At 46.2% G+C, this 22,421-nt stretch overlaps 1 protein-coding gene across 3 annotated transcripts in view; it reads right to left on the bottom strand.

The window, feature by feature from the left end:
- Positions 1-22,421, bottom strand: part of USP8 (ubiquitin specific peptidase 8) — a 103,112-nt gene that overhangs the window by 71,634 nt on the left and 9,057 nt on the right. For 2 of the 3 annotated variants that reach the window (XM_082255627.1, XM_082255629.1), the window contains exon 2: positions 13,387-13,558. In XM_082255627.1, the coding sequence (XP_082111753.1) occupies positions 13,387-13,490 (104 nt within the window). In that variant the 5' untranslated portion in view covers positions 13,491-13,558. The remainder of the gene's footprint in view (positions 1-13,386; positions 13,559-22,421) is intronic. The other variant, XM_082255628.1, reaches the window with a different exon arrangement.

The following is a 22,421-nucleotide window of genomic DNA, read 5'->3' as shown; positions in this document are numbered from 1 at the left end:
GAGGAACCTAACCTAGGTCAGAGTACCACTTAATCTCTGTGGACCACCAAATAAAGAAAACAGGACCGCGCCGCCAATTCAGGCACTCGGGGGGGGGGGGGGGGGGGACTCGGGGGGCAGTTGACGCACCCCTGAATAAAAGTGCAAATCAAGACATTAGCAGCCAATTGGCGTTGGAAGTAAATAGCCAAGGCCGACACTTGGCCCGTAATAGTGCCCAAGGCCAACCGCTGCTCAACCCCTTTTTGTAAAAAGGCCAAAGCCCTAGCTATAGAAAACAAGCGAGGGTGCAGCTTCAGCGATTCACACCATGAAATGTACGATTTCCACGTACGGTGATAAATCTTCCTAGGGGTCGTCTTCCTAGCTTTCAACAGAGTAGGAATCACAGATTTAGAGAGACCCCTATCTCTCAACACCTGCCCTTCAACAGCCTTGCCGTTAAAGCCAGCGACCGTAAAGCAGGATGGAAGATCGTTCCCTGGGACAGTAGATCCTCCCTCAGAGGAAGTCTCCACGGAGAATCGGCCAGCAATTTTACTAGGTCTGCATACCAAGACCGACAAGGCCAGTCTGGGGCCACCAGAACGACCCAATACTGGCTCCAAGGAGCCACCAATGCGTCTGTGGCGTCAGCTAGAGGATCCCGAGACCTGGCCACAAACCTCTGGACTTGTTTGTTGAGGCGAACCGCAAACAGGTCTACCTCCGGAGTTCCCCACCAGACACACAGGAGATGAAACACCTCCGGATGAAGGGACCATTCCCCTTGATCCAGAACCTGATGACTCAGGTAATCCGCTTGTCAATTCTCCACACCCGGAATATTATCTTCTGCCCATACTAGAATCTCAGCCACCTCCTTGGTCGCCAGGACACTCTTGGTGCCCCTTGATGTCCGATTGGATCCAAACCGGAGAACCGCGTAGCCGATTCGTCCAGTGGATGAGGCAAAGCGTGATTGCTCTGAGCTCCAGAATATTGATCGGTAAGGAGGACTCTTCTGTTTACCAGGTCCCCTGGGAACAGAGCTTCCCCAGAACTCCACCCCAGCCTGAGAGGCGTCCGTGGCGACCATTGTCCAAAAGAGTGGTAGGAAGGACTTGCCCTGACACAATGCTGGTGACTGGATCCACCAGGATAGAGCAGATCTTCTGAGTCGGCTCAAGCTTATCATTTTGCCTAAAGACTGGATCCCTGTTCCATTTGGCAAGAATCTCTTTTTGCAGAGGTCTCGAGTGAGACTGAGCAAATGGAACCACCTCGAAGGTTGATACAATCAGACCCAGGCCTCTCATGCAAGTCCGTAGTGAGGACAGATCGGTTTTTAACAGCAACCGGATCGCTCCCTGCAACTTCTAAAGTTTTTCCAGGGGAAGAAAGACCCTTGCCAAGGAAGAATCTTGAGTCAGCCCCAGATAATCCAACCTCTCTGAAGGCATCAGAGCAGATTTTTGAAATTGATAGTCCACCCGAATTCCTGAAGGTTCTGAACTGCAATTGACAGGTCACCCAACAGAGCTGAGTGAGAGTCCGCTCTTAATAGGAGATCATCCAGATATCCCAGAAATCGCAATCCCTTTTTGGCACCTTGGTAAAGACTCTGGGAGCGGAGCGGAGGAGAAATCGCTGGTGTCCCCCATAGATGGGGATGTGTAGATACGCATCTTTGATTTCGATGGAGGTCAGAAAAACCCAGATTTAAAGACACTACCACCGCCCGACTGGATTCCATTCAAATTTCTGCACCCGCACAAAATGATTCAGAGCCTTGAGGTCCAGGATTGGACGCACCTTGCCCTCTTTTTCCTGGGCACCGTGAACAGGTTTGAATAGAAACCTTAAAAGCATTCCTGTTGAGGAACTGGCACAATCACTCCTTGAGCAAGGAGATCCTGCACTGCGTCCTGGAGATCCTTGAAACAATCCAGAGACAGGCAAAGATTCGTCTGAAAGAACCTGTTCGCCGGCTTACCTATTTCTTGCGCCCCTGAGGAACGAAAAAAAACATCTATGAGTGGTGAAAGAAGGCCCCCCACTATGGGATGCCTTACCCTTTGGAGGATCGAGGAAGAAGAGTACTCTTCCCACCAGTAAGACCCTTGATCAAGTCATCCAGCGAGTTGCCAAATAATCGCTCTCCCAGGAAAGGGAGATCTGTTAAGACCTTCTTGGAAGCCTGGTCTGCCGACCAGCTCTTCAGCCACACCATGCGTCTTATGGCAATCCCCACAGCCGGCACTCTGGCCACCAGGGGAGCCCCATCCAAGGACGCAGCACACAGGAACACCAGGGCCTGGGCCATCTGGTCCATAAGTTCCATCAGCTCCGGGGAAACTAAGTCAGCATCTAGGTTCCCTAAAACCACTTACCCATTCCGTAACTGTCTGTGATAGCAAAACAGACACAAAAAATCGGTTTCAGGATTGAACCCGCCAACACATGAAGGTGGCGGAAAAGGAATTCCACCCGCCTGTCCACCGGGTCCATAAACACCAGGGAATCTTCCACAGGCACTATAGAAGATTTCTTCAACCTGTATACAGGATGATCCACCTCAGGTGGTACCGTCCAAAGGTTCAAAACCGTCTTAGCAAAGGGATAACAGCGTTTAAAGCGCTTAGGCACTACTAGCACGTGCTTGATGCGCTGCCATTGTTCCATTAACAATATCATTAAAATTCTCGGAACAAGGGAAAACCTTGCCCGATTTTTGGGTTTTGCAGGAGCCAAAGGACACCTGTGTCCTTGCCGGTGTGGGCTCATCTGCCATTTTTAAAGTTTCCCCTACTGAAACAATCAGGGCTTCCACTAAAGCCTGTTCCAGCGCTGCAGCTGAAGAGGACAGGTCCTCTTTACCATCAGATTGCGAGGACAGTGATCCCTCAAGGAGGGGGGTGTCCGTGGCGACCATATCAGTCTCTGAAGGAGAGGTCTCCACGGTGAAGGCAGGGACCGTTTTCGGCTATTAACCTTTTTCCATCACAAAATCTACCTTGGTCGCCAGGCTTTCCAGTGCTGCTGAAATCACGGCCAGCGACTGCGATCCGGAAGGTCCCGTAGTCGCACTAAGGGGGTAGGAGGGTGAAACCACTGCCTGGGACTCTATAATTAGTTCAAAAGAAAACAGATGTACTGTCTAAGAGCGCTGAGCGCGGTTCCCACCGCTGATCACCGCGGTATGCGGAGTCCCCCTTAAATACATGCAGATAGCAGAGTGTGCAGGGATATGCCCACAGAAACCCCAGTACTTGACCACCTCACTTAGAAACCTCCAGAGCCGATCTGTGCAGCAGGAAAATGAAAGTCACAGGATATGACATCAGCCTAGATAGAATGTGAAAGGTCACGCTGCCTGTGTAGCTCCATAGAGCTACACAAAAATGGCTGCCAATCCAAGTCTATGGGAAGCACAGGGAAAATGGCTACACCATGCAAGGCAACGGGAGAAATCCCCTCAAGTCCCCCCCCTCCCCAAGACCATTAACGGGGGGTTGCATTTACTCACCAGACCATGGAACGGGTGGGCTCCGCTCCGGACAGACCACCTCCCACCCGGAGTGGGGTTGCTGCCAGCCGAGAGGTATGCTGCGACTTAGGGCGTTCCAGGTCATCACGTCCCAGCGAGACATCCACTCGTAGGCTTGTCCCCATCTAAAACCGGGGCTCAGTTGTGGCTAGGCCTAGTGCGGGACTATAACCTGCTCACGCTCGTAGGCCAGGCTGGGAAAAACTTAAGGATCTAGATTATGCAGTGCGAAACCTCAGCCAGCTATCTCTTGTAGTTCACCAGGAGGATCCCCCTAAACACTAACAGAAGTGAGTAAAGAAAAATTTTTTTCTAAAAGAAAAAAAAAAAAAAAAACTGAGACCGAAGTCACAGCAGGAAACCTAGGTTCTACTCCTTCACTAGGCAGAAACAAATTGGTATGCTGGAGCAGGGTCTGTGGGGTTATGCCTATAGGGACAGCCCCTGTAGGCATGGTAAACTTTTTTTCCTGCCTAGTACTACTCCTGTAGGGGGCAGCATAACCCAATGGTATAAGAAGCATAAGAGCTGCGTCTGTCAATGGACGATAAAGAAATGTATGTTTTGTAAGAAATTAATGCCTGTTTTGTAAACCTCTGCCCCCCTTCCTAAGCTCACTTCTGTATCCCGCCATCTATAATTCACCTCTGTAGCCCCATCCACAAATCACTGTCTGCGCCTTAGTCCACAACTAACTTCTGCACCCCTGTCCGCAACTTACTTCTGTATCCCCCACCACAACTCATCTCTGCACCCACCATCCACGAATCACCTTTGCACCCCCACCTATCCACAACCCGCCTCTGTACCCCGTGTCTGCAACATCTCAACCCCTGTGTTCAACTCACCTCTGCACCTCAACCCATCCACAACCCATCTCTGTACCTCCCCCCCCACCCTTCCATGACTACAACTCACCTCATCACACTCCCTCCTTCCCCCTCCTTTTACAGCTCACCTCTGCACCCCTGTCCACAAATCGCTTCTGCACCCCATCACTGCACCCCCTGCCACAATTTACTTTTGCACCGACCATCCCATCCTCGCATCTCACCACACTGCCCCCCCCCCCCTTTTACAGCTCACCTCTGCACCCCTGGGCTTAGGCAACACCTGTCCACAACTCACTTCTGCACATTTTTGTACAGCTTATCTCTGCAAGCCCCCAAACAGCTAAGCTCTTCCCCGCTTGCAAGCGGCAGCGAAAGGATTAGGCGTGGGGGGTCGCCACCCGGACACCGGCAGCAAAGCATATAATGCTGTGCCTCTTGCCCATGAATACACACCACTGGGCAGCTGTCTCTCGTTTCGGCTCTGAGTGCAGCGGCTGGGAGGTTCTGTGGAAGCCAGCAGAAGAAATGCGCTCTTATAAAGTTGTCACTTATAAAACACAGAATGGAGGCTTCTGTGTTTACAACAATAGACAGCAAGGAACACATGGCCGGAGGTGGCCGTACCACCACCGTTCCACCACTGTACCTGCAGAAAAAAAAAGCCTTGAATGTACCCATGTAAGATTTGCCATACTTCAAACTTTAAATCTGTTCAGGTTATTAAATCTGGTAAACCCAATTTTTTACCTTGAAGGCCCCAGGATCACCTAAAATCACTCTTCCATGACACTCATTCAGCCCTAGTGTTGGGCACACGGTCCGGCCAAACATTGAATGTTTGTCTTGTTCAGGGAACACCCAAATTTGCAGGGTGTTCGCCACGCTGCCCTCCTCCACCCCAAAGCTTCTTGTCCCATGTTGATGGGGATCAGGGTCTCTTCACCACAACCCTGGGCTGTGGTTGTGGGAGTCTATGGGCAGGGGGCTTATCGGAATCTGGAAGTCCCCTTTAACAAGGGGGCTCCCAGATCCTGCCCCCCCCATTTGAATGAGTATGGAGTACATAGTACCTCTACCCATTAACCAATTAAAGAGTCAAAAAGTAACACAGACAGTTTTTGACAATTCCTTTTTTTAAATGTCTTCCAATGTAAATCCATAGTCAATCAGGACGCCGGCGCACCCAAAAAAGAAAAACAATTGCTCCGCCCGCTATGAAGGCAAACTAATGGCTGCCTTTTAGTTTGACAGTCCCTATATTAGGTAAGGGCGGGGCCACCTGGCGATGTCACCTGGTGTCACAGGCCGGTGTATGATGGTGGTCCCGCCATTACCTATATAAGGACTGTCAAATAGCAAGCAAGCCATTTAGTAGTGTGCCTTCAGGACATGCAAATCGATTATTTCTTTCTTTTTCAGGTCAGCGAGCGTCTTGATCGACGATGGATCGCTTGCGCACCCCTTTCCTGACCTGCCAGGCTGCATGCTCGGATAAGGGTCTGGTATGGATTTTGGTGGATCCCCTTAAAATCCATACCACCCCAGAGCTGTAAATAGCCAGGTGTCGGCAATTGCAACAAGTCAATTTACATGTGATTTGACTTTTTTTATTCTTTAGAAATTAAATTTTTGCTGCAGCATGTCCTATGAATGCTACAGATGTGCCACTTTACAAGCAGACAGAGGGGTCTTCCCAGGCACTATATTAAAAAGGAATTTTTCTTTTTTTTGTTGCACTTTAAGCACCATTTAAAATTACTACGTCAAAAATAAACAAAAAATTTGCATTGATACATGTCCCAGAGGGCAGTACCCGGACCCCCATACCCTTTGTACGGCCAATTACTTGCATATAAGCCTTCAAAATGGGCACTTTTTGATTTCTCATGTTCAGCTCCCATGGACTTTAATGGAGTTTGCTGTTCGGGGCAGAACTTTTCCCCTGTTTGGGAGTTGTGCTGCAAACCAATCAGGGGGGTGTTTGGCCCATCTTTATTCAGCACAAATTATAGAGAACAGAATTGCAACACATGAACATCCTTCTCAAAATAAACCACTCACAGGAAATCTGTTCTTTAGATAACGACGATTGCTAAATCTTCTGATGCGGGTTCATGGAAAGGCAAAACTAGTATTCATTACAAGATGTTATAAATCCACAATGGGGCCAAGCCGTTCAAGCATATCTAAACCAAAAATAAGTATTAGACTGCAGCTTACCAGTTTTCAAATGGGATGGTTTGGTTAATTTTCATTTTCTAGACCAAGAACATTTTTATTACAAAGTACAAAATATACATGATCTTGCCAGAAATGTCATGTCCTTGTCACTTTCTGTCTTGAGAGGCAACAATGACTCCATAGATGCAGTGGAGGAGTGAGGGTAACCACCCAGGGACACAAGTGAGTTATCTGCAAGATTACCAGGTAAAAATCAAAAAAAAAAAAAAAGGCTGAAAAGGGAAAACTATACATTTTGTAAATAATGTCCTCGTAAATAAGCTCCATAACTTCTCTGTAAAGAGGAGGGTCCAACAACAGTGCGCAATATCAAGGAGCCACTGGCATCCAGAGCTTCCAGGGTTTGCAAGTGTTAGTTGGGAAAGAGTTCTCACCCAACATCCGCAGAGAAAAAAAGGCAATGAGCCGAAGTTTTGTGACTACAAAGAAAATCAGAGTTTAGAGCTAAGGTGGAGCAAGATTTAAAGTTGTTGTAAAAGAAGCCCCCCTAATACATTTCTCAGTCCCCTCTCTATCCAGCGATGTCCACAAGTGCCTCGGCCGTCCAGGACTCTCCCTCATCCTCCTGATTGGCTGAGACACAGCAGTAGCACCATTAGCTCCCGCTGCTGTCAAAGTCAGTTAGCCAATGAAGAGAGAGGGGACAGGGCCAAACTGCGGATAATGAATGAATGGATACACGGACCTGCGGCTTGGCTCAGGTGCCCCATAGCAAGCTTCTTGTTGTGGGGGCAGTCAACAGGAGGGAGGGGCAGGGAGCTCAGACGAGGGACCCAAGAAGAGGAGGATCTGGGCAGATCTGTGCAAAACCACTTCACAGAGCAGGTAAGTAAAACAGGTTTGTTATTTTTATAGAAAAAAAAAAAACCCTGACTTCAGTATCACGTATAGTAAATTAACTGGATTTTCTGTGTGACTGTGTTTTGGGGCTTACATATGCTTTAAAGTGATTGTAAACCCTTACATATACCCAGTGAAGTGATTGGTGATACAGTGAAGGAAAAAAGGGATTTGATGCCCTGCTGATTTTGTATGTTTGCCCACTGACAAAGAAATGATCAGTCTAGAATTGTAATGGTAGGTATATTTTACCAACAAGAGACCGAATAACAAAAATCCAAAAAACGCATTTCAAAAAAGTGATCAATTGATTTGCATTTTAATGAGTGAAATAAGTATTTGATCCCCTATCAATCAGCAAGATTTCTGGCTCCCAGTTGTCTTCTATACAGGTAATGAGCTGAGTTTTGGAGCACTCTCTTAAAAAGGGAGTGCTCCTAATCTCAGCTTGTTACATGTATAAAAAAAGACACCTAGTCATAGAAGCAATCAATCAGATTCCAATCTCTCCACCATGGCCAAGACCAAAGAGCTGTTCAAGGATGTCAGGGACAAGATCATAGACCTACGCAGGGCTGGAATGGGCTACAAGACCAACACCAAGCACCTTGGTAACAACAGTTGATGCGATTATTCGCAAATGGAAGAAACACAAAATAACTGTCAATCTTCCTCAGTCTGGGGCTCCATGCAAGTTCTCCCCTCATGGGGTTTCAATGATCATGAGAACTGTGAGGAATCAGCCCAGAACTACATGAGAGAATCTTGCCAATGATCTCAAGGCAGCTGGGACCATAGTCACCAAGAAAACAAATTGGTAACACACAAAGGGATAACGGAGTGCAAAAGGCTTAGGAACCACCAGCATGTGCTTAATGCGCCGCCATTGTTCATCCACAATAGAGTGAAACAAGTCAGGACAAGGGAATACTTTATCAAATTTGTGATATTTGCGGGAGCCAAAAGACACCTGCGTTCCTGATGCTGTGGGTTCATCAGCCATTTTAAGAGTTTCCCACACAGAAACTATCAAGTTTTCCACCAAGGCACAATCTCGCGCAACAGCAGAGGAGGACAGGTCCTCGCCACCGTCAGAAGGTTAAGACACCCACCCCTCAGGGTGGTCTGCATCTGCAGAAAACATATCTGTGTCAGAATCCGAAGATCCTGCAGATGGAGGGGAGGGCGGAGGACGTTTGTGGCTAGCAGCACCAGAACAAACCAACTGCACTTTTGACATCAGGCTTTGCAGAAAAACCGCAATCTCTGGCTGCAACTGCGATCCGGAGGGTCCCGCAGTCATTTCCAGGGGGTCTGCAGGTGATATTTTATCCTGGGACTCCAGGGACGAAAACATTTTTTTGTGCACTGTCCCTTTAAGACCGCGAAAAATGCAGGCTCCCCATTATTACTGTGGACCCCAAAAACCTGAGAAATGTCTAAATATAGCAAAGCAGGAGAGGAAAACCTACAGGGTCCCCCAGAAACTTTAGAAACTTTACCAGCCCAGATAAAAACATGCAGTTCTGGTCAGTGTCAAAACAAAAAAGTCACACAGAAGAGCAGGAAGAGGAAGCAACTCTGCCTCCATTATAGAAAAAAAAACATGCTGCATGCCAGTCCTGCCCCCGGACCAGAGGAAAATGGCTGCTATACATTCTCAATGGGGAATCATAAAAAATGGCTGCCCATACAAACTAATGGGAACACCGAGGTCATGAACCACGGCAAAATGGCGGCCCCCATGCACGCCATTCGGTCATTGGCACCCCCAAAGGGGGTTCCAGAACAAAAGGCAACTAAGGGTCCCCATTCAAGGCCCGTCCCCATCTACCAGGGAACTGTCGTGGTGAGGCCTAGTACTAGACTAGAACATGCTAATGCTCGATGGCCAGGCTGGGGGGACCTTAACCGCTTCCATACAGAGCAGTTAGACCCCCTTCCTGCCCAGACCAATTTTCAGCTTTCAGCACTCTCACACTTTGAATGACAATTGCTCAGTCATGCTACACTGTAACCAAACAAAATTTTTATCATTTTTTTCACACAAATAGAGCTTTCTTTTGGTGGTATTTGATCACAACTGGGTTTTGTTTTTGTGATATAAGCAAAAAAATAGCAAAAATTTTGAAAAAAAAAAAAAAAACACTTTTTTTTAGTTTCCATTATAAAATTTTGCAAAAAATTAATTTTTCTTCATACATTTGGGCCAAAATTTATACTGCTACATATCTCTGGTAAAATTAACCCAAATTAGTGTATATTATTTAGTCTGTGTGAAAGTTATTGAGTCTAGAAGCTATGGTACCAATTACTGAAAATTGATCACACCAGATGTACTGATGGCCTATCTCCTTTCTTGAGGCCCTGAAATGTCAGGACAGTACAAATACCGCCCAAATGACCCCTTTTTGTAAAGTAGACAGCCCAAGGTATTTAGTAAGAGGCATGGTGAGTTTTTTGAAGTTATAATTTTTTCCCACAATTCTTGGGAAAATGAAGAAAAAAAAATTTTCTTCTTTTTTTTTCCCCAAAACGTTGTCAATTTATAAGCCATTTCTAACACATAGCATGTACACAGCAAAAATGACACCCCAAAATTCATTCTGCTACTCCTTCTGAGTATGGCAATACCACGTGTGAGACTTTTTCACAGCCTAGCCATATAGAGGAGCCCAACATTCAAGGAGCACCATCATGCATCCTAGCCACTTGCCTAGGCCTATTTTTGACACTTGGTGTTTACAAGCTAAAATCAGTTGTTTTTGCTAGAAAACTACTTAGAACCTCCAAACATTATATATATTTTTTTAGCAGAGACCCTAGAGAATAAAATGGAGATTATTGCAATATTTTTTATCACACCCTATTTGCGCAGCGGTCTTCCAAACGCAATTTTTTTTGAAAAAATTCACTTTTTTGAATTAAAAAATAAGAAACCAGTAAAGTTAGCCCAATTGTTTTCCATAATATGAAAGATAATGTTACGCCGAGTAAATAGATACCCAACACGTCATGCTTCAAAATTGCGCACGCTCACAGAATGGTGACAAACTTTGGTACTTAAAAATCCCCACAGGCGACATTTTAAAAATTTCTACAGGTTGCCATCTTAGAGTTACAGAGGAGGTCTAGGGCTCAAATTATTGCTCTTGCTCTAACGATCGCGGCGATACCTCACATATGTAGTTTGAACACTGTTTACATATGTGGGCGGGGTTTCCGTATGCGTTCGCTTCTGCGCACGAGCTCACGGGGACAGGGCGCTTTAATTTTTTTTACTATTTATTTTTTATTTTTACGCCGTTTTTTAAAAAAAAAAAAAAAATTGATCATTTTTATTTCTATTACAAGGAATGTAAACATTCCTTGTAATAGAAAAAGGCACGACAGGACCTCTTTTTTGTGAGATCTGGGGGTCAAAAAGTCCTCAGATCTCACAAGTACACTAAAAGATAGAAAAGAAAAAAAAAAAAAAAAGAAAAAAAAAAAAAAAAGAAAAAAAAAAAAAGGGGCTTTAAACCGGTTGCTAGGCAACGACGTTTGCCGTAGCTCCGGTGTAACGTGAGAATTACCTACCCCGTGAGAAAAACCTACCCTCGTCACATCCGGCCAGAAACAGCTGAGCAGCGCAGCAGTGCGCATGCTCAGAGCCCCGGAAACCTAATGGAAGAACTGAGGGGCTTACTAGTGCGCATGCGCACTAGTATGAAACGATCACGGTGTACCGTGAAAAAAACCTACCCACGCGGCGGTTACATAAAATAGCTGTGCTGGAATACGAGTCATCTCCGCTCCTGTGCCTGTCACTTCCCTGCTCTCGGCAAGTAAATATAAAAGCGGCTCTCGGCTCCGTGATTTATGTTTTCATACACCCGCCGCCGCTTTTATATTTACTATCCGAGATCAGGGAAGTGGAGCGGAGATGACTCGTATTTCAGCACAGCTGTTTTAATGTAACCGCTGCGTTACATACAGTGCAGAGCACCGGAAGTGACGAGGGGTAGGTTTTTCTCACGGGTAGGTAATTCTCACGGAACACCGGTCCTCCAAGACCATAGAGCAAGCTTGCCCTCACTCGACATCCTGTCTGTGAGGATCCGGGACCGGATCGTTTTCCCCGCTGCCGGCGGGTCCGGCAAGCGGGGAAAAGGACCGGGATGCGGCGGGAGGGGGGCACCTCTTCTGCCACCCCGGAAGGGTGATCCCGCGGCGAATCCGCCGCTGGGACCACCCTTATCGGAAAGCCAACCGTCCACCGTTTAAAAAAATACCAGGGTTATGGCAGCTATCTGCTGCCATAACACCGGTATTTAGGTTTAAACGGAGGACGTATATAAACCTTTTTGGACTTAGACATGGTGGCTGTATGAAGGGTGACAGGTACTCGGGTACTTTGCTGGGCAGGTGACAGGCAGGTGACAGGTACTCTGGTACTGATGAGCAAGTGGCAGGTACTACGGTACTCCGATAGGCAGGTGACAGGTACTCGGGTACTCTTATGGGCAGATGACAGGCAGGTGATAGGTACTGATGGGTACTGATGAGTAGTACTGATAGGTACGGATGATCAGTACTGATACTGATAGGCGATAGGTACTGATGAGTACTGATGGGTACTGATGAGCAGGTGGCAAGTACTCGGGTACTTCAGGTGTCAGGTACTCTGATGGATAGGTGACAGGTACTCGGGTACTCTTGATGGGTAGGTGACAGGTACTCGGGTACTCCGCTGACGGGTGCTCAAAGTACCGAGTACCTGTCATCAGTGTACCTGTCATCAGAGTACCCGAGTACCTGTCACCAGCCCATCAGAGTACCCGAGAGCCCGTCATCAGAGTACCCGAGAGCCCGTCATCAGAGTACCCGAGAGCCCGTCATCAGAGAACCCGAGTACCCGTCACCAGCCCATCAGAGTACCCGAGTACCTGTCATCAGAATACCTGATGGGCTGGTGACAGGTACTTGGGTACTTTGATGGGGTAGTGACAGGTACTATGATGGGCTAGTGACAGGTGCTTTTTATTGGGGGGGGGGGCAATCGGTGTGTTTGGGGTGCACTGTATTTGGTAACTAGCTGTTACCACAATCTCCTCCTCACACAGGATCAGTGTGTGAGGAGGAGAACACGGTGACAGCTAGTTACCTGTTCTCTGTTGACATTTGTGACCGATTGTGATTGGACACAGCCGGTCACGTGGTAAAAAGCCAATTTCATTGGCTCTTTACCTAGATCGGGGATGGGCTCTGTCCGAGGGACGAGCCTCGTCCTCGATCGCCGCGCGCCCCTGGGGGGCGCGCATTAAGAAGGGAACGAGCGGCTGTTTACCTTGATCAGGGTTGGGCTCAGTCCGAGGGACGAGCCTCACCCCAGATCGCCGCGCTGCGCGCCCCCTCTTGTTCCTCGGGAACTAACTAGAAAAAAAAAAAAAAAAAAATCACAAAACTAAGCTAAGACCGAAGTCCCAGCAGGGAACTAGGTCCTATCCCTGTCACTAAGCAGAACAAACTGAGTAAAGCAGAGCCTGAGGGGGAATGCTTGCTGGGACAGCCCCTATAGGCGTGGAAAAGTTTTTTTTTTTCCGCCTTGTGCCTATCCCTAGCGGGAGGAACATAACCTATAGTCTATGATTAAGCAGAGCTGCATCTGTCGAACAATAGAGAAATTCTAATTTTCTGAGATACTCAATTTTAGGTTTTTACTAGCTGTAAACCATAATCATCAAAATTAAAAAAAAAATGTTTGAAATATATTACTCTGTGTGTAATGAATCTATAGTGACACCACAAGCGCACCACTTTTTACATTCTTGTAGAAACACTAGTTTCTGCTCGGGTTTCCGCTTCGCCCAAATTGTGGACAGCGTGTACTAAATAGAAGTAGAACAAACAGAGAAGAGTATAATCCCTTTGGGAATAATAAAGTATTCTGAATCTGATTACCTCTTTGTACTAGTGGAGTCTGCTTTAACTTCAGCTTTCTTATTCAGCTCAGACAGGGAAGTGGAAAGATACAGCTCTTTGGGAAGTGTTGACACAGTAGGCATCTTGGACTGGGAGTTTCTGCTCTTCACATCAACAAAGGCTGGATTGTCCCATCATCATTTATACCTGTCTTTACAAAAAAAAAAAGTTACACAGTAAGACAAAAGGTAATAACTGATACAAAATACTGACCTAATAATGTGCTAGTCCCTCATTACAATACTCTGTGAGGGTAATGCAACTCCAAAAACTCAAATAAAAAAATATACATATACACACACACACACATACTGTATTTTCTGGCATATAAGACTACTTTTGAACCTCAAAAAAATCCCCCAAAAATGGGGGGTCGTCTTATACGCCGAGTATAATATCTCCAAGCTAACCTTAGTACAAGTACAAGTAGATGAAAATTAGGGGGGTCGTCTTATACGCCCAGTCGTCTTATATGCCGGAAAATACGGTATATACACACACACACACACACACACACACACACATACATATATATATATATATATATATATACACACATATACACATACATACACACACACACACACACACACACACACACATACATACATATTAAGGCTGAACGATAGTCGATATGATATCGACTATCGTTCTGTGTCCGTGGGCGATATACATATCGCCGAGGACACGATATTAGCATAGGCAGGAAGTCGGGACTCGGCGGGGGGAGGACTCGCAGTGATTGCGAGGGAGGACTCACAGTTATTCTTGTAGCAGCCGACACATCGGTGAGCAGCGCGCCTTGAACAGTAGAAGAACACACAGGCGCATACAGCGAGTGACTCACTCCACTTCCTGCAGCCCACACGTTCAGTCTCCGGCTCCGCCCCCAGCTAGTTCTCAATGGATGAATTTCTCAATGGAGCAGCGAACCAACCAATGCCTGCACGCCTGATTGGTTCGCTGTGCCGCTACACACGGCGTGATTGGCTCCCTGAATGTGCCATTGAGAAAACTAGGGCGGAGAGTGAGACTCACTGAACGCGTGGGGCCGGGCTGCAGTGCACGAGTGAGTAATGTAATGTATGCGGCTGTGCTCCTTTCTAATCCACCGCTCCAGCCTCCTACCACCACTGCCAGTAGCAGTATATATGTGAAATACAATAAATAATCTATATTGACATGGTGTGTATACAAAAATGGAAAAGTAGATGGATGTATGTATATGTAGAGGAAAATAAATTATTAATCGTTCAGAGGTGATTTATATATTAATTTATTTTCCTCTACATATACATCCATCCATCTACTTTTCCCTTTTTGTATACACACCATGTCAATATAGATTATTTATTGTATTTCACATATATACTGGCAGCACCAATCACTTCCTCTTCCTTTTTATAATCTATTATATAACCCCTTCCAGGGTTATATTCTGAAGTGGGCTGCAGCCAACCTCCTTTATATTTCTCCATATAAAGGACGGGTCCCACAATATCGCAATATATATCGTTGGAAAAAAAATATCGTAATATATTTTTTTTCCAATATCGTGCAGGCCTAATATATATATATATATCAGCTTAGGAGAAGGCACCAATACATTATTAAGCAGCACTAAAGTGCACTAAACCCTGACCAAACATAAATGTGTGATAAAATTCAAAAATTCAATATAATAACAGGTTACATACTGTCCTAAACCACCTTTTATGATTAAAGAAGTTTGGGGTATAAAAATAAATAAATAAAAAAAACCACAAACATGCAGTAAAGCGCAAAAGTTTAGGCAAGTGTGAAAAAGGCTGTAAAGTAATGCTGGCCATATACTATACGAAAAATCACTTATACTAATTTTCGAAAAAGGAACACTTGGCCACGAGAGCAAATGGCATCATGTAATGACCGATAAACCGTTCAATGGACATAAATGAATCTGTTTTTTGTTTTTCACCTAGTGCAAACAGTTTGGACGAGAAACATTATCTTTCAATTTATCGTTCGGCAGAAAATTTACAAACTTGTCGTTCGTTTTTTTGGTTTAAAAATGTCCAAACCGATTACCAATTTTCGCCCATTAACTGGGCAGAGAAACTAACGAACTGTCCAAATGACAGAATTTCAGCCGATTTTTGGTATAGTGTATGCAAGCATAAGAATGTTTTGAAAAATATATATTTTAAATGTTAATCAATTTACAAAAATGCAAACTGAAGAAAAATATAAATCAAATCAAGATTTGGTGCAACTTCCCTTTGGCTTTAAAGTGGTAGTAAACCGCTGTGTGTGCTTTTTTTTCCCCTTGTGCAACCTGTAAGGTAAAGTCATAATGTGCTTGTATGCATCACATATTAACCACTTAAGCCCCAGCCCTATTTCGGACACTTTTTGTTTACAAGTTAAAAATCAGTATTTTTTTCCTAGAAAACTACTTAGAACCCCCAAACATTATATATATTTTTTTAGCAAAGACTCTGAAGAATAAAATGTCGGTCATTGCAATATTTTTTGTTACGCAGTATTTGCGCAGCAGTCTTTAAAATGCCATTTTTTTAAAAAAAATTACGAAAAATCACATTTCACTGCATTTAAAAAATACTAAACCGTAAAGTTAGCCCATTTTTTTTGTATATTGTGAAAGATAATGTCACGCCGAGTAAATAGATACCCAACATGTTACGGTTTAAAATTGCGCACACCTGTGGAATGGCGACAAACTACGGTCAATAGAAATCTCAATAGGCGATGCTTTAACATTTTTTTAACGGTTACCAGTTTAGAGTTAGAGTGTAGCTTTTTTTTTTTTTTTTTTTTTTTTAATTATTGCCCACTCTCTGGCGATCGCGGTGATACCTTACATGTGTGGTTTGAACAGTGATTTAATTCGCGGCTCGACTTCCGTATACGTTTTCTTTCGTGCGCGAGCTAACGGTGACGGCTAAAAAAAAATTTTTCCCCCCTATTTTATTTTATTTTTTTAACTTTATTACAGGTTTTAAAAAAAATAAATAAAAATCTGATCACTTTTATTGCGGTCACAAGCAATGTAAACATCCCTTGTGACACCAATATGCAGTGACAGGTACTCTAGAACCCTGGTCCTCAACCCTGGTCCTCAGGGCCCACTAACAGGCCAGGTTTGACAGATAACTGAAATACATCCCAGGTGATATCATTTGCTGCTCAATGATTGCAGTACTCTAGTCTGCATCTCCCCAAGGTAATACCTAAAATCTGGCCTGTTAGTGGGCCCTGAGGACTGGAGTTGAGGACCACTGCTCTAGACCCTAGACCCCTACACTACACTTTCATGTATGCAAATGCCGAAAAACGGAATTTTTGCATACAGCCGTTTTTTAAATCTGCCACCTTTTGCAGCAGAGTAACCCGGAAGTGACGTCATGGACGCCGCCTCCGGGTTACGTCATCGGAGACCCGATCAAAGCCGCTTCCGGGTAACGATCGAGCGGCTCCCGAGCCGAATCGGTCATTACCGACGGAAAGCCAACCATCGGCTCTAAACCACGGGAACCGAGATGGTGCCTCTAGCTAGAGGCATCGTACCGGTATAACCCCGCAAAGTCTGCCGACGTAAATATACGTCACTTTGCGGTAAGTGGTTAACACATTATGTGAAACTTAGCTGAAAACGAGGCCATCCAGCAGCGCTTTCATCTTCACCCAGTCTTCCTTCCAGGAAGAGTGGGAGTCGCCGCTTACGGCAGAGGACTCTGAAGGAGGGGCCCGGGTGGCCATTGCTTTAGAGCGCATGCAATGGTAACATCACCAGCTGCATGTACAGTAAATATGTGCACCGTTTAGGAGATATTTACAGTACCTATAGGTAAGCCTTATTACAGGTAAAAAGCAGAGATGGGAATTTACTCCCACTTTAAACCAGCATCAATTCTTACACTTGTATAAAGTCAGGGATTTTGAATAAATAGAGTCAGGCGTAGGATTACCAATTATACCAAACAGGTGCTAATGATAATTTCATATGTAGGTTGAAACACAGTCATTAAAGCGGAGTTCCAGCCATTCACTCACCTGTCCAACGGTCCAGCGATGCGGCCGCCCGAAGCCTCGATCCTCTCCCTCGGCGCCGGCATCACTGCTGTGGGCACCCGGCTGTGACAGTTTGCGGCTTCACAGCTGGGTACCCACTGCGCATGCGCGAGTCGCGCTGCGCGCCGTGATTGGCCGGAAATCTTCTGGGACCTCTGACGTGTCCCAGAAGATTGCAGGGAGGGAGGGGGAGAGGAGAACTTCCGTTCAGGGCGCCGCGGCGCTCCGAGCGGAAGTGGGAGCGGTTACCTTTCAAAACTAGGTACCTGCTCCCCCCCAAAAAAATGACATGCCAAATGTGGCATGTCAGGGGGTCAGTACTCCCTAAAGCGGAAGTTCCACTTTTGGGTGGAACTCCGCTTTAACTGAAAAAGAAACTGAATGAGTAACAGCCAAACTCTGCTACTAAAGTGAGGTTGCGGAGGACCGTTTCATGTCACAGGTCACACCATGGCGAGACTGAGCACAGCAACAAGACACAAGGTAGTTCAATTGCATCAGGATCTCCTCTCCCAGGCAAGGATTTCAAAGCAGGAAAGCAGAGGAGAAATCCCCGCTTCAGGTGAGCAGAGATCCCACAGCAGGTAACCCCACAGGTACTGGCCCAGCTCGCCACCGCAAAAGACAAGGAAACTTGGAATAGGAGACGCATACTGCAATGGGATACCAATAAAAACTAATGTAGACAGATGCAGTCACAGAAAAGATTTCAAAGCAGACTGGGGTTTCAAGCTCTTTTGAAGATGCAAAAAAGAAATGTTCAAAGTTAAGGACCGTAGCCCAGTGGTCAGTCAAGGAAACTTAATTTGGCAGATGAAAGACACATAATGCTTACTTCCCTTCCACATCAGATGTCCAGCAGTGCCATCAGCAGAGAACTGAAAGTAGCCAGTATGATCCAGCACCCATCTACTGCCTGGAGAGGTCTGACCAGAAGTGGGCTTCATGGGAGAACTGTGGCTAAAAAGCCATACCCCTTATTTGGAAACAAGGCTAAGCAACTCAGTTATGCATGAAACATAGGAACTGGGGTGCAGAAAAATGGCATGCATTTTTCTTTGTACTCCTCACCTTTGCAACACCATACAGTTTTAAAGCCATCAGTTCCAAAAACATTCATCTTTGTACTCTGAAGTGATGAGACCGAGTCCCAGTAGTCTTTTTCAGCATGGGTCCTGGCAAATTCTAGCTGGGCTTTTTTGTGCATGTGCTTTAGGAGAGGCCATTGCATTCACACCCATGCATGCCATTCCTCTGCAGAGAACGCTGTATTGTGTCACTTGAAACCGTCACCCCAATTAGGCTTTCTTATTCTTTAGCTAACTGCAGTGAACTTGCATAGCGATTTTCTTCAACCCTTCTCATCAGAAGACGTGTCTGTCGAGGTGTTAACTTCTGTGGTCGGCCTGGACATCTCTGTGAGATGGTTGTAGGTCCATCTTTGTATCACTTTTGCTACAGTAGTCTGACTGAAAAGTAAGAGCCGGTTCACACTACCACGACTCAAAGTCGTCCCGACTTTGGGCGACTTTGAAGTCGCCTGTGCAGCACGACTTCTCATAATAGAAGTCAATGCAAGTCGCTCCGATTAGAACGGTTCCATTGCACAGCATGGAGCGCTACTTGTCAGGCGACCAAGCGTATCGCATATGGCAGTGTGAACTGCCAGGGGTGCGGATGCGATGCGGGAACACGCTGTATATTCGCAGCGTTCCCGCATCGCACAAATGTGAACCGGTGTCGTGTTGGATAATGCCTCCCGTCAGATAGTGCATCCGACAGACTGACGTCACTGCAGCTGACTGCTCAGATCAGCTGTGCTGGCGGTGACGACACTGACATGAGCAGTTTGTCGGATGCACTATGCGAAGGTAGATAGAGAGCGGAGGAGGGGAGAGAATCTATTGTCAGATTCTGCCTCGCTATCTGCACATCTATCGGCATGGATCGGATTACAGTGCAGTAGAATCCGAATGTACATATAATCCGCTGTACATTTATCACCCTACGGCTGATAAAAATTTGGAGTCTCTGGGACCCATGGGCACGGAGTATTGACCCCGAGAACCAGGCCTCCCCCCCGCCACCATAGACTTCAATGTTAATCCCAGTCACCTCGCGGTGAGCTCGCGTTTAGGGTACGGTCCCTTTGGGGTGCTGTCCCGGGCGAGCCATAGGTCACGTTAGACACTAAAAAAATATGGTAGGTAGCCAAGACCCTCAGGTACATCTGGAAAAAATTTGGGGTCTCGGGACCTTTGGGCTCAGAGCAGCGACGTGCCAAAATGGACCAAGTTTCCCCATAGACTTCAATGTTAAATCCCGAGTGTCTCCAGGTAGAGTTTCTGGGTTTTCCCGGTCCCTTTGTGGAGCTGTCACGGGCGAACCAAAGGTGCTAGAGACCCCAAAATTATCGTAGGTAGCCAAGACCCTTCCCTACGGCTGATAAAAATATGGAGTCTTGGGGATGAAAGGGCGCGGAGCAGTGACCCCGAGAACCGGCCTCCCCTGCCATAGACTTCAATGTTAAACCCAAATTTTTCCAGGGAGAGCTCGCGGTTAGGTCCCGGTCTCTTTGGGGAGCTGTCACTGGGCGACCATAGGTGCTGGAGACCCCCAACTTGGCACGGGACATTGTGAGACTTTGCCCAACCAACTCTCAGTGTCGGTGCATTTTTAGAACCGCTAGTCGCCGAACGCTGGGGGGCAAGTACTGGCGATGTCCCCAAAAAATGGAATTCCGGGACTAAAACCTAGCTTAGGGTGTCCGGTCACCAATTCGGAGATATACCGAAATTAGTCGTGGTTCCGCGATTTTGGCAACCTCGCGGAGGTCCAATCCGGCCCAGGCTCGGTGTGGAGCAAGCCCCATTGGTTGGCCGCGGAACCTGTGAGTTTGGTGGCCCTTGGACACATGGGCGTGGAGCACCGGCTCCGCGGGTACCCACAGCGCGCATTCTGGAGCATTTAGTTCCAGAGACCCCAAATTTGGTACAGGGGTACATTGTTGCCCCCTGAAGTAGCCCTGAAAGTTTGGTGTAGATGTGTCTTTCAGGCGCTAAGCAATTGGGCCAGAACCGTGGCCCTAGTTCCCATTGACTTGCATTGGGTTGGTACCTATGGTCACCCTGGCATGGCTCCGCGACCATCTGTGCTAGAGACCCCAAACTGGACCAGTGGTAGCCGAGGGATCGTGACGATTCTTCCCGCAGCCTTCCGTCAAAGAGTGCATCCGACGGACTGTGCATGCGTCAACCCCAGCTAATGACGTCAACCCCAGCTGAGTGGAGCAGTCAGCTGGAGTAACGTAATTTACCGCGCATGCGCAGTCCATCGGATGCAATATCCGACAAGACACCGGCACTTAAACTGCACAAAGATGAAAAAAAGAGCAGAGAAGTTGTCCCTTATAAAAAAACAAAAAACTAACAGAATATTAAAGCGGAGTTTCAGCTGTTTCTGTGTTTATTAAAAGTCAGAAGCTACAAAACGTGTATCTGCAGACTTTTAATAAACACACAATCACCTGTCCCACCATCCAGCGATGCCGCCGTCCGAAGCCTCGTTCCTCTTCCTCCCCTCTCGGTGGCGCTGGCATCACTAGTGTGGGCACCCAGCTATGACAGCTTGTGGCTTCACAGCTGGGTGCACACTGTGCATGCGCGAGTCGCGCTGCGTGTCCTGAATGGCCGTGCAATCTTCTGGGATCTCCGAGGTGTCCCAGAAGATTGCAGGGAGGGAGGGGGAGAGGAGAACTTCCACTCGAAACCTAAACACTTTCAATTTGTATGCAATCTGGCAGGCCCTTGCACTACATAGAAAAGGTAAATCTGAAGGAAATCTTTAACTTTTAATCTTTAATCTTTTAACTTTAACGAAAAATTGTGCGGTCGTGCGACGCTGTATTCAAATACAACTAATGTCCTTTTTTTCCCTCCCCACAAATACAGCTTTCTTTTGGTGATCACCTCTGGGGTTTTTAGATTTTGCACTATAAACAAAAAAAGAGCGACCATTTTGAAAAAAAAAAGCCATATTTTTTACTTTCTGCTATAAAACTTTCTCAATAAAAAAAATTAAAAAAAATCTAATTTTTTTTTATCAGTCAATTTGTTAGGTCAATTTGTATTCTGCTACATATTTTTGGTAAAAAAAAAATCCCAAAAAACGTATTTTAATTGGCTTGCGCAAATGTTATAGCGTTGTTACCAACTACAGGATAGATTTTTGGAATTTTTATTTATTTTTTTGTTTTTATTAGTAATCAGCATTTTTTAGCGGGACTGCGACATTGCGGCAGACAGATTGGGCCCCTGACATTTTTGACACTTTTTGGGGACCAATGACATTAATACAGTAATCAGTGCTAAATATTATGCACTGTTACTGTATAAATGACACTGGCAGGGAAGGGGTTAACACTGGGGGGGGGGGGGGGAGAATCAAAGTGTACCTAAATGTGCTTATAACTGTGAATGGGAAGGGTTCTGTGACAGGCACAGAAAGATTGAAGTTTCAGCTTAGCTGAAACTCCTGATCTCTCCCTGCCTGTCTCACAGAAGACCCGCCTGCTTTGTTTACTTAAACAGGCCGGTCTTCTGTCAGTGTATCTGACGATCAAGGTAGGAAGGCGGCGATCGCTGCCGCTCCTCCTGCGGCCCGCAGGACACATCGGGAGCGTGGGTCCGGCGTCGCCGAACCCTCGTGCACTAAATTACGTAGTATTACGCGATTTTGCGAAGCTGAGCCGGCCTGCGGCAGTAGTACTGCGGTGGGCGGTCAGCAAGAGGTTAACATATGAATGAACGAACAAAAGCCTCATTCGCTGTTAGAAATTTGTTTGAAAAACATTTTCCATCCCGTTTCTTCTTCTTGTCTCTGTGGTCGAAAACAAATGTCAGTTTGACATCACTAACAATTTAAAAACAAAAAGGTTTTCGAAC

The sequence above is a fragment of the Pelophylax lessonae genome (genome assembly GCF_965119305.1).
Source record: "Pelophylax lessonae genome assembly, chromosome: 4".
NCBI classification, from domain to species: domain Eukaryota; kingdom Metazoa; phylum Chordata; class Amphibia; order Anura; family Ranidae; genus Pelophylax; species Pelophylax lessonae.
Note: the sequence above shows the minus strand (reverse complement) of the source record. Positions and strands in the feature narration are given on the sequence as shown.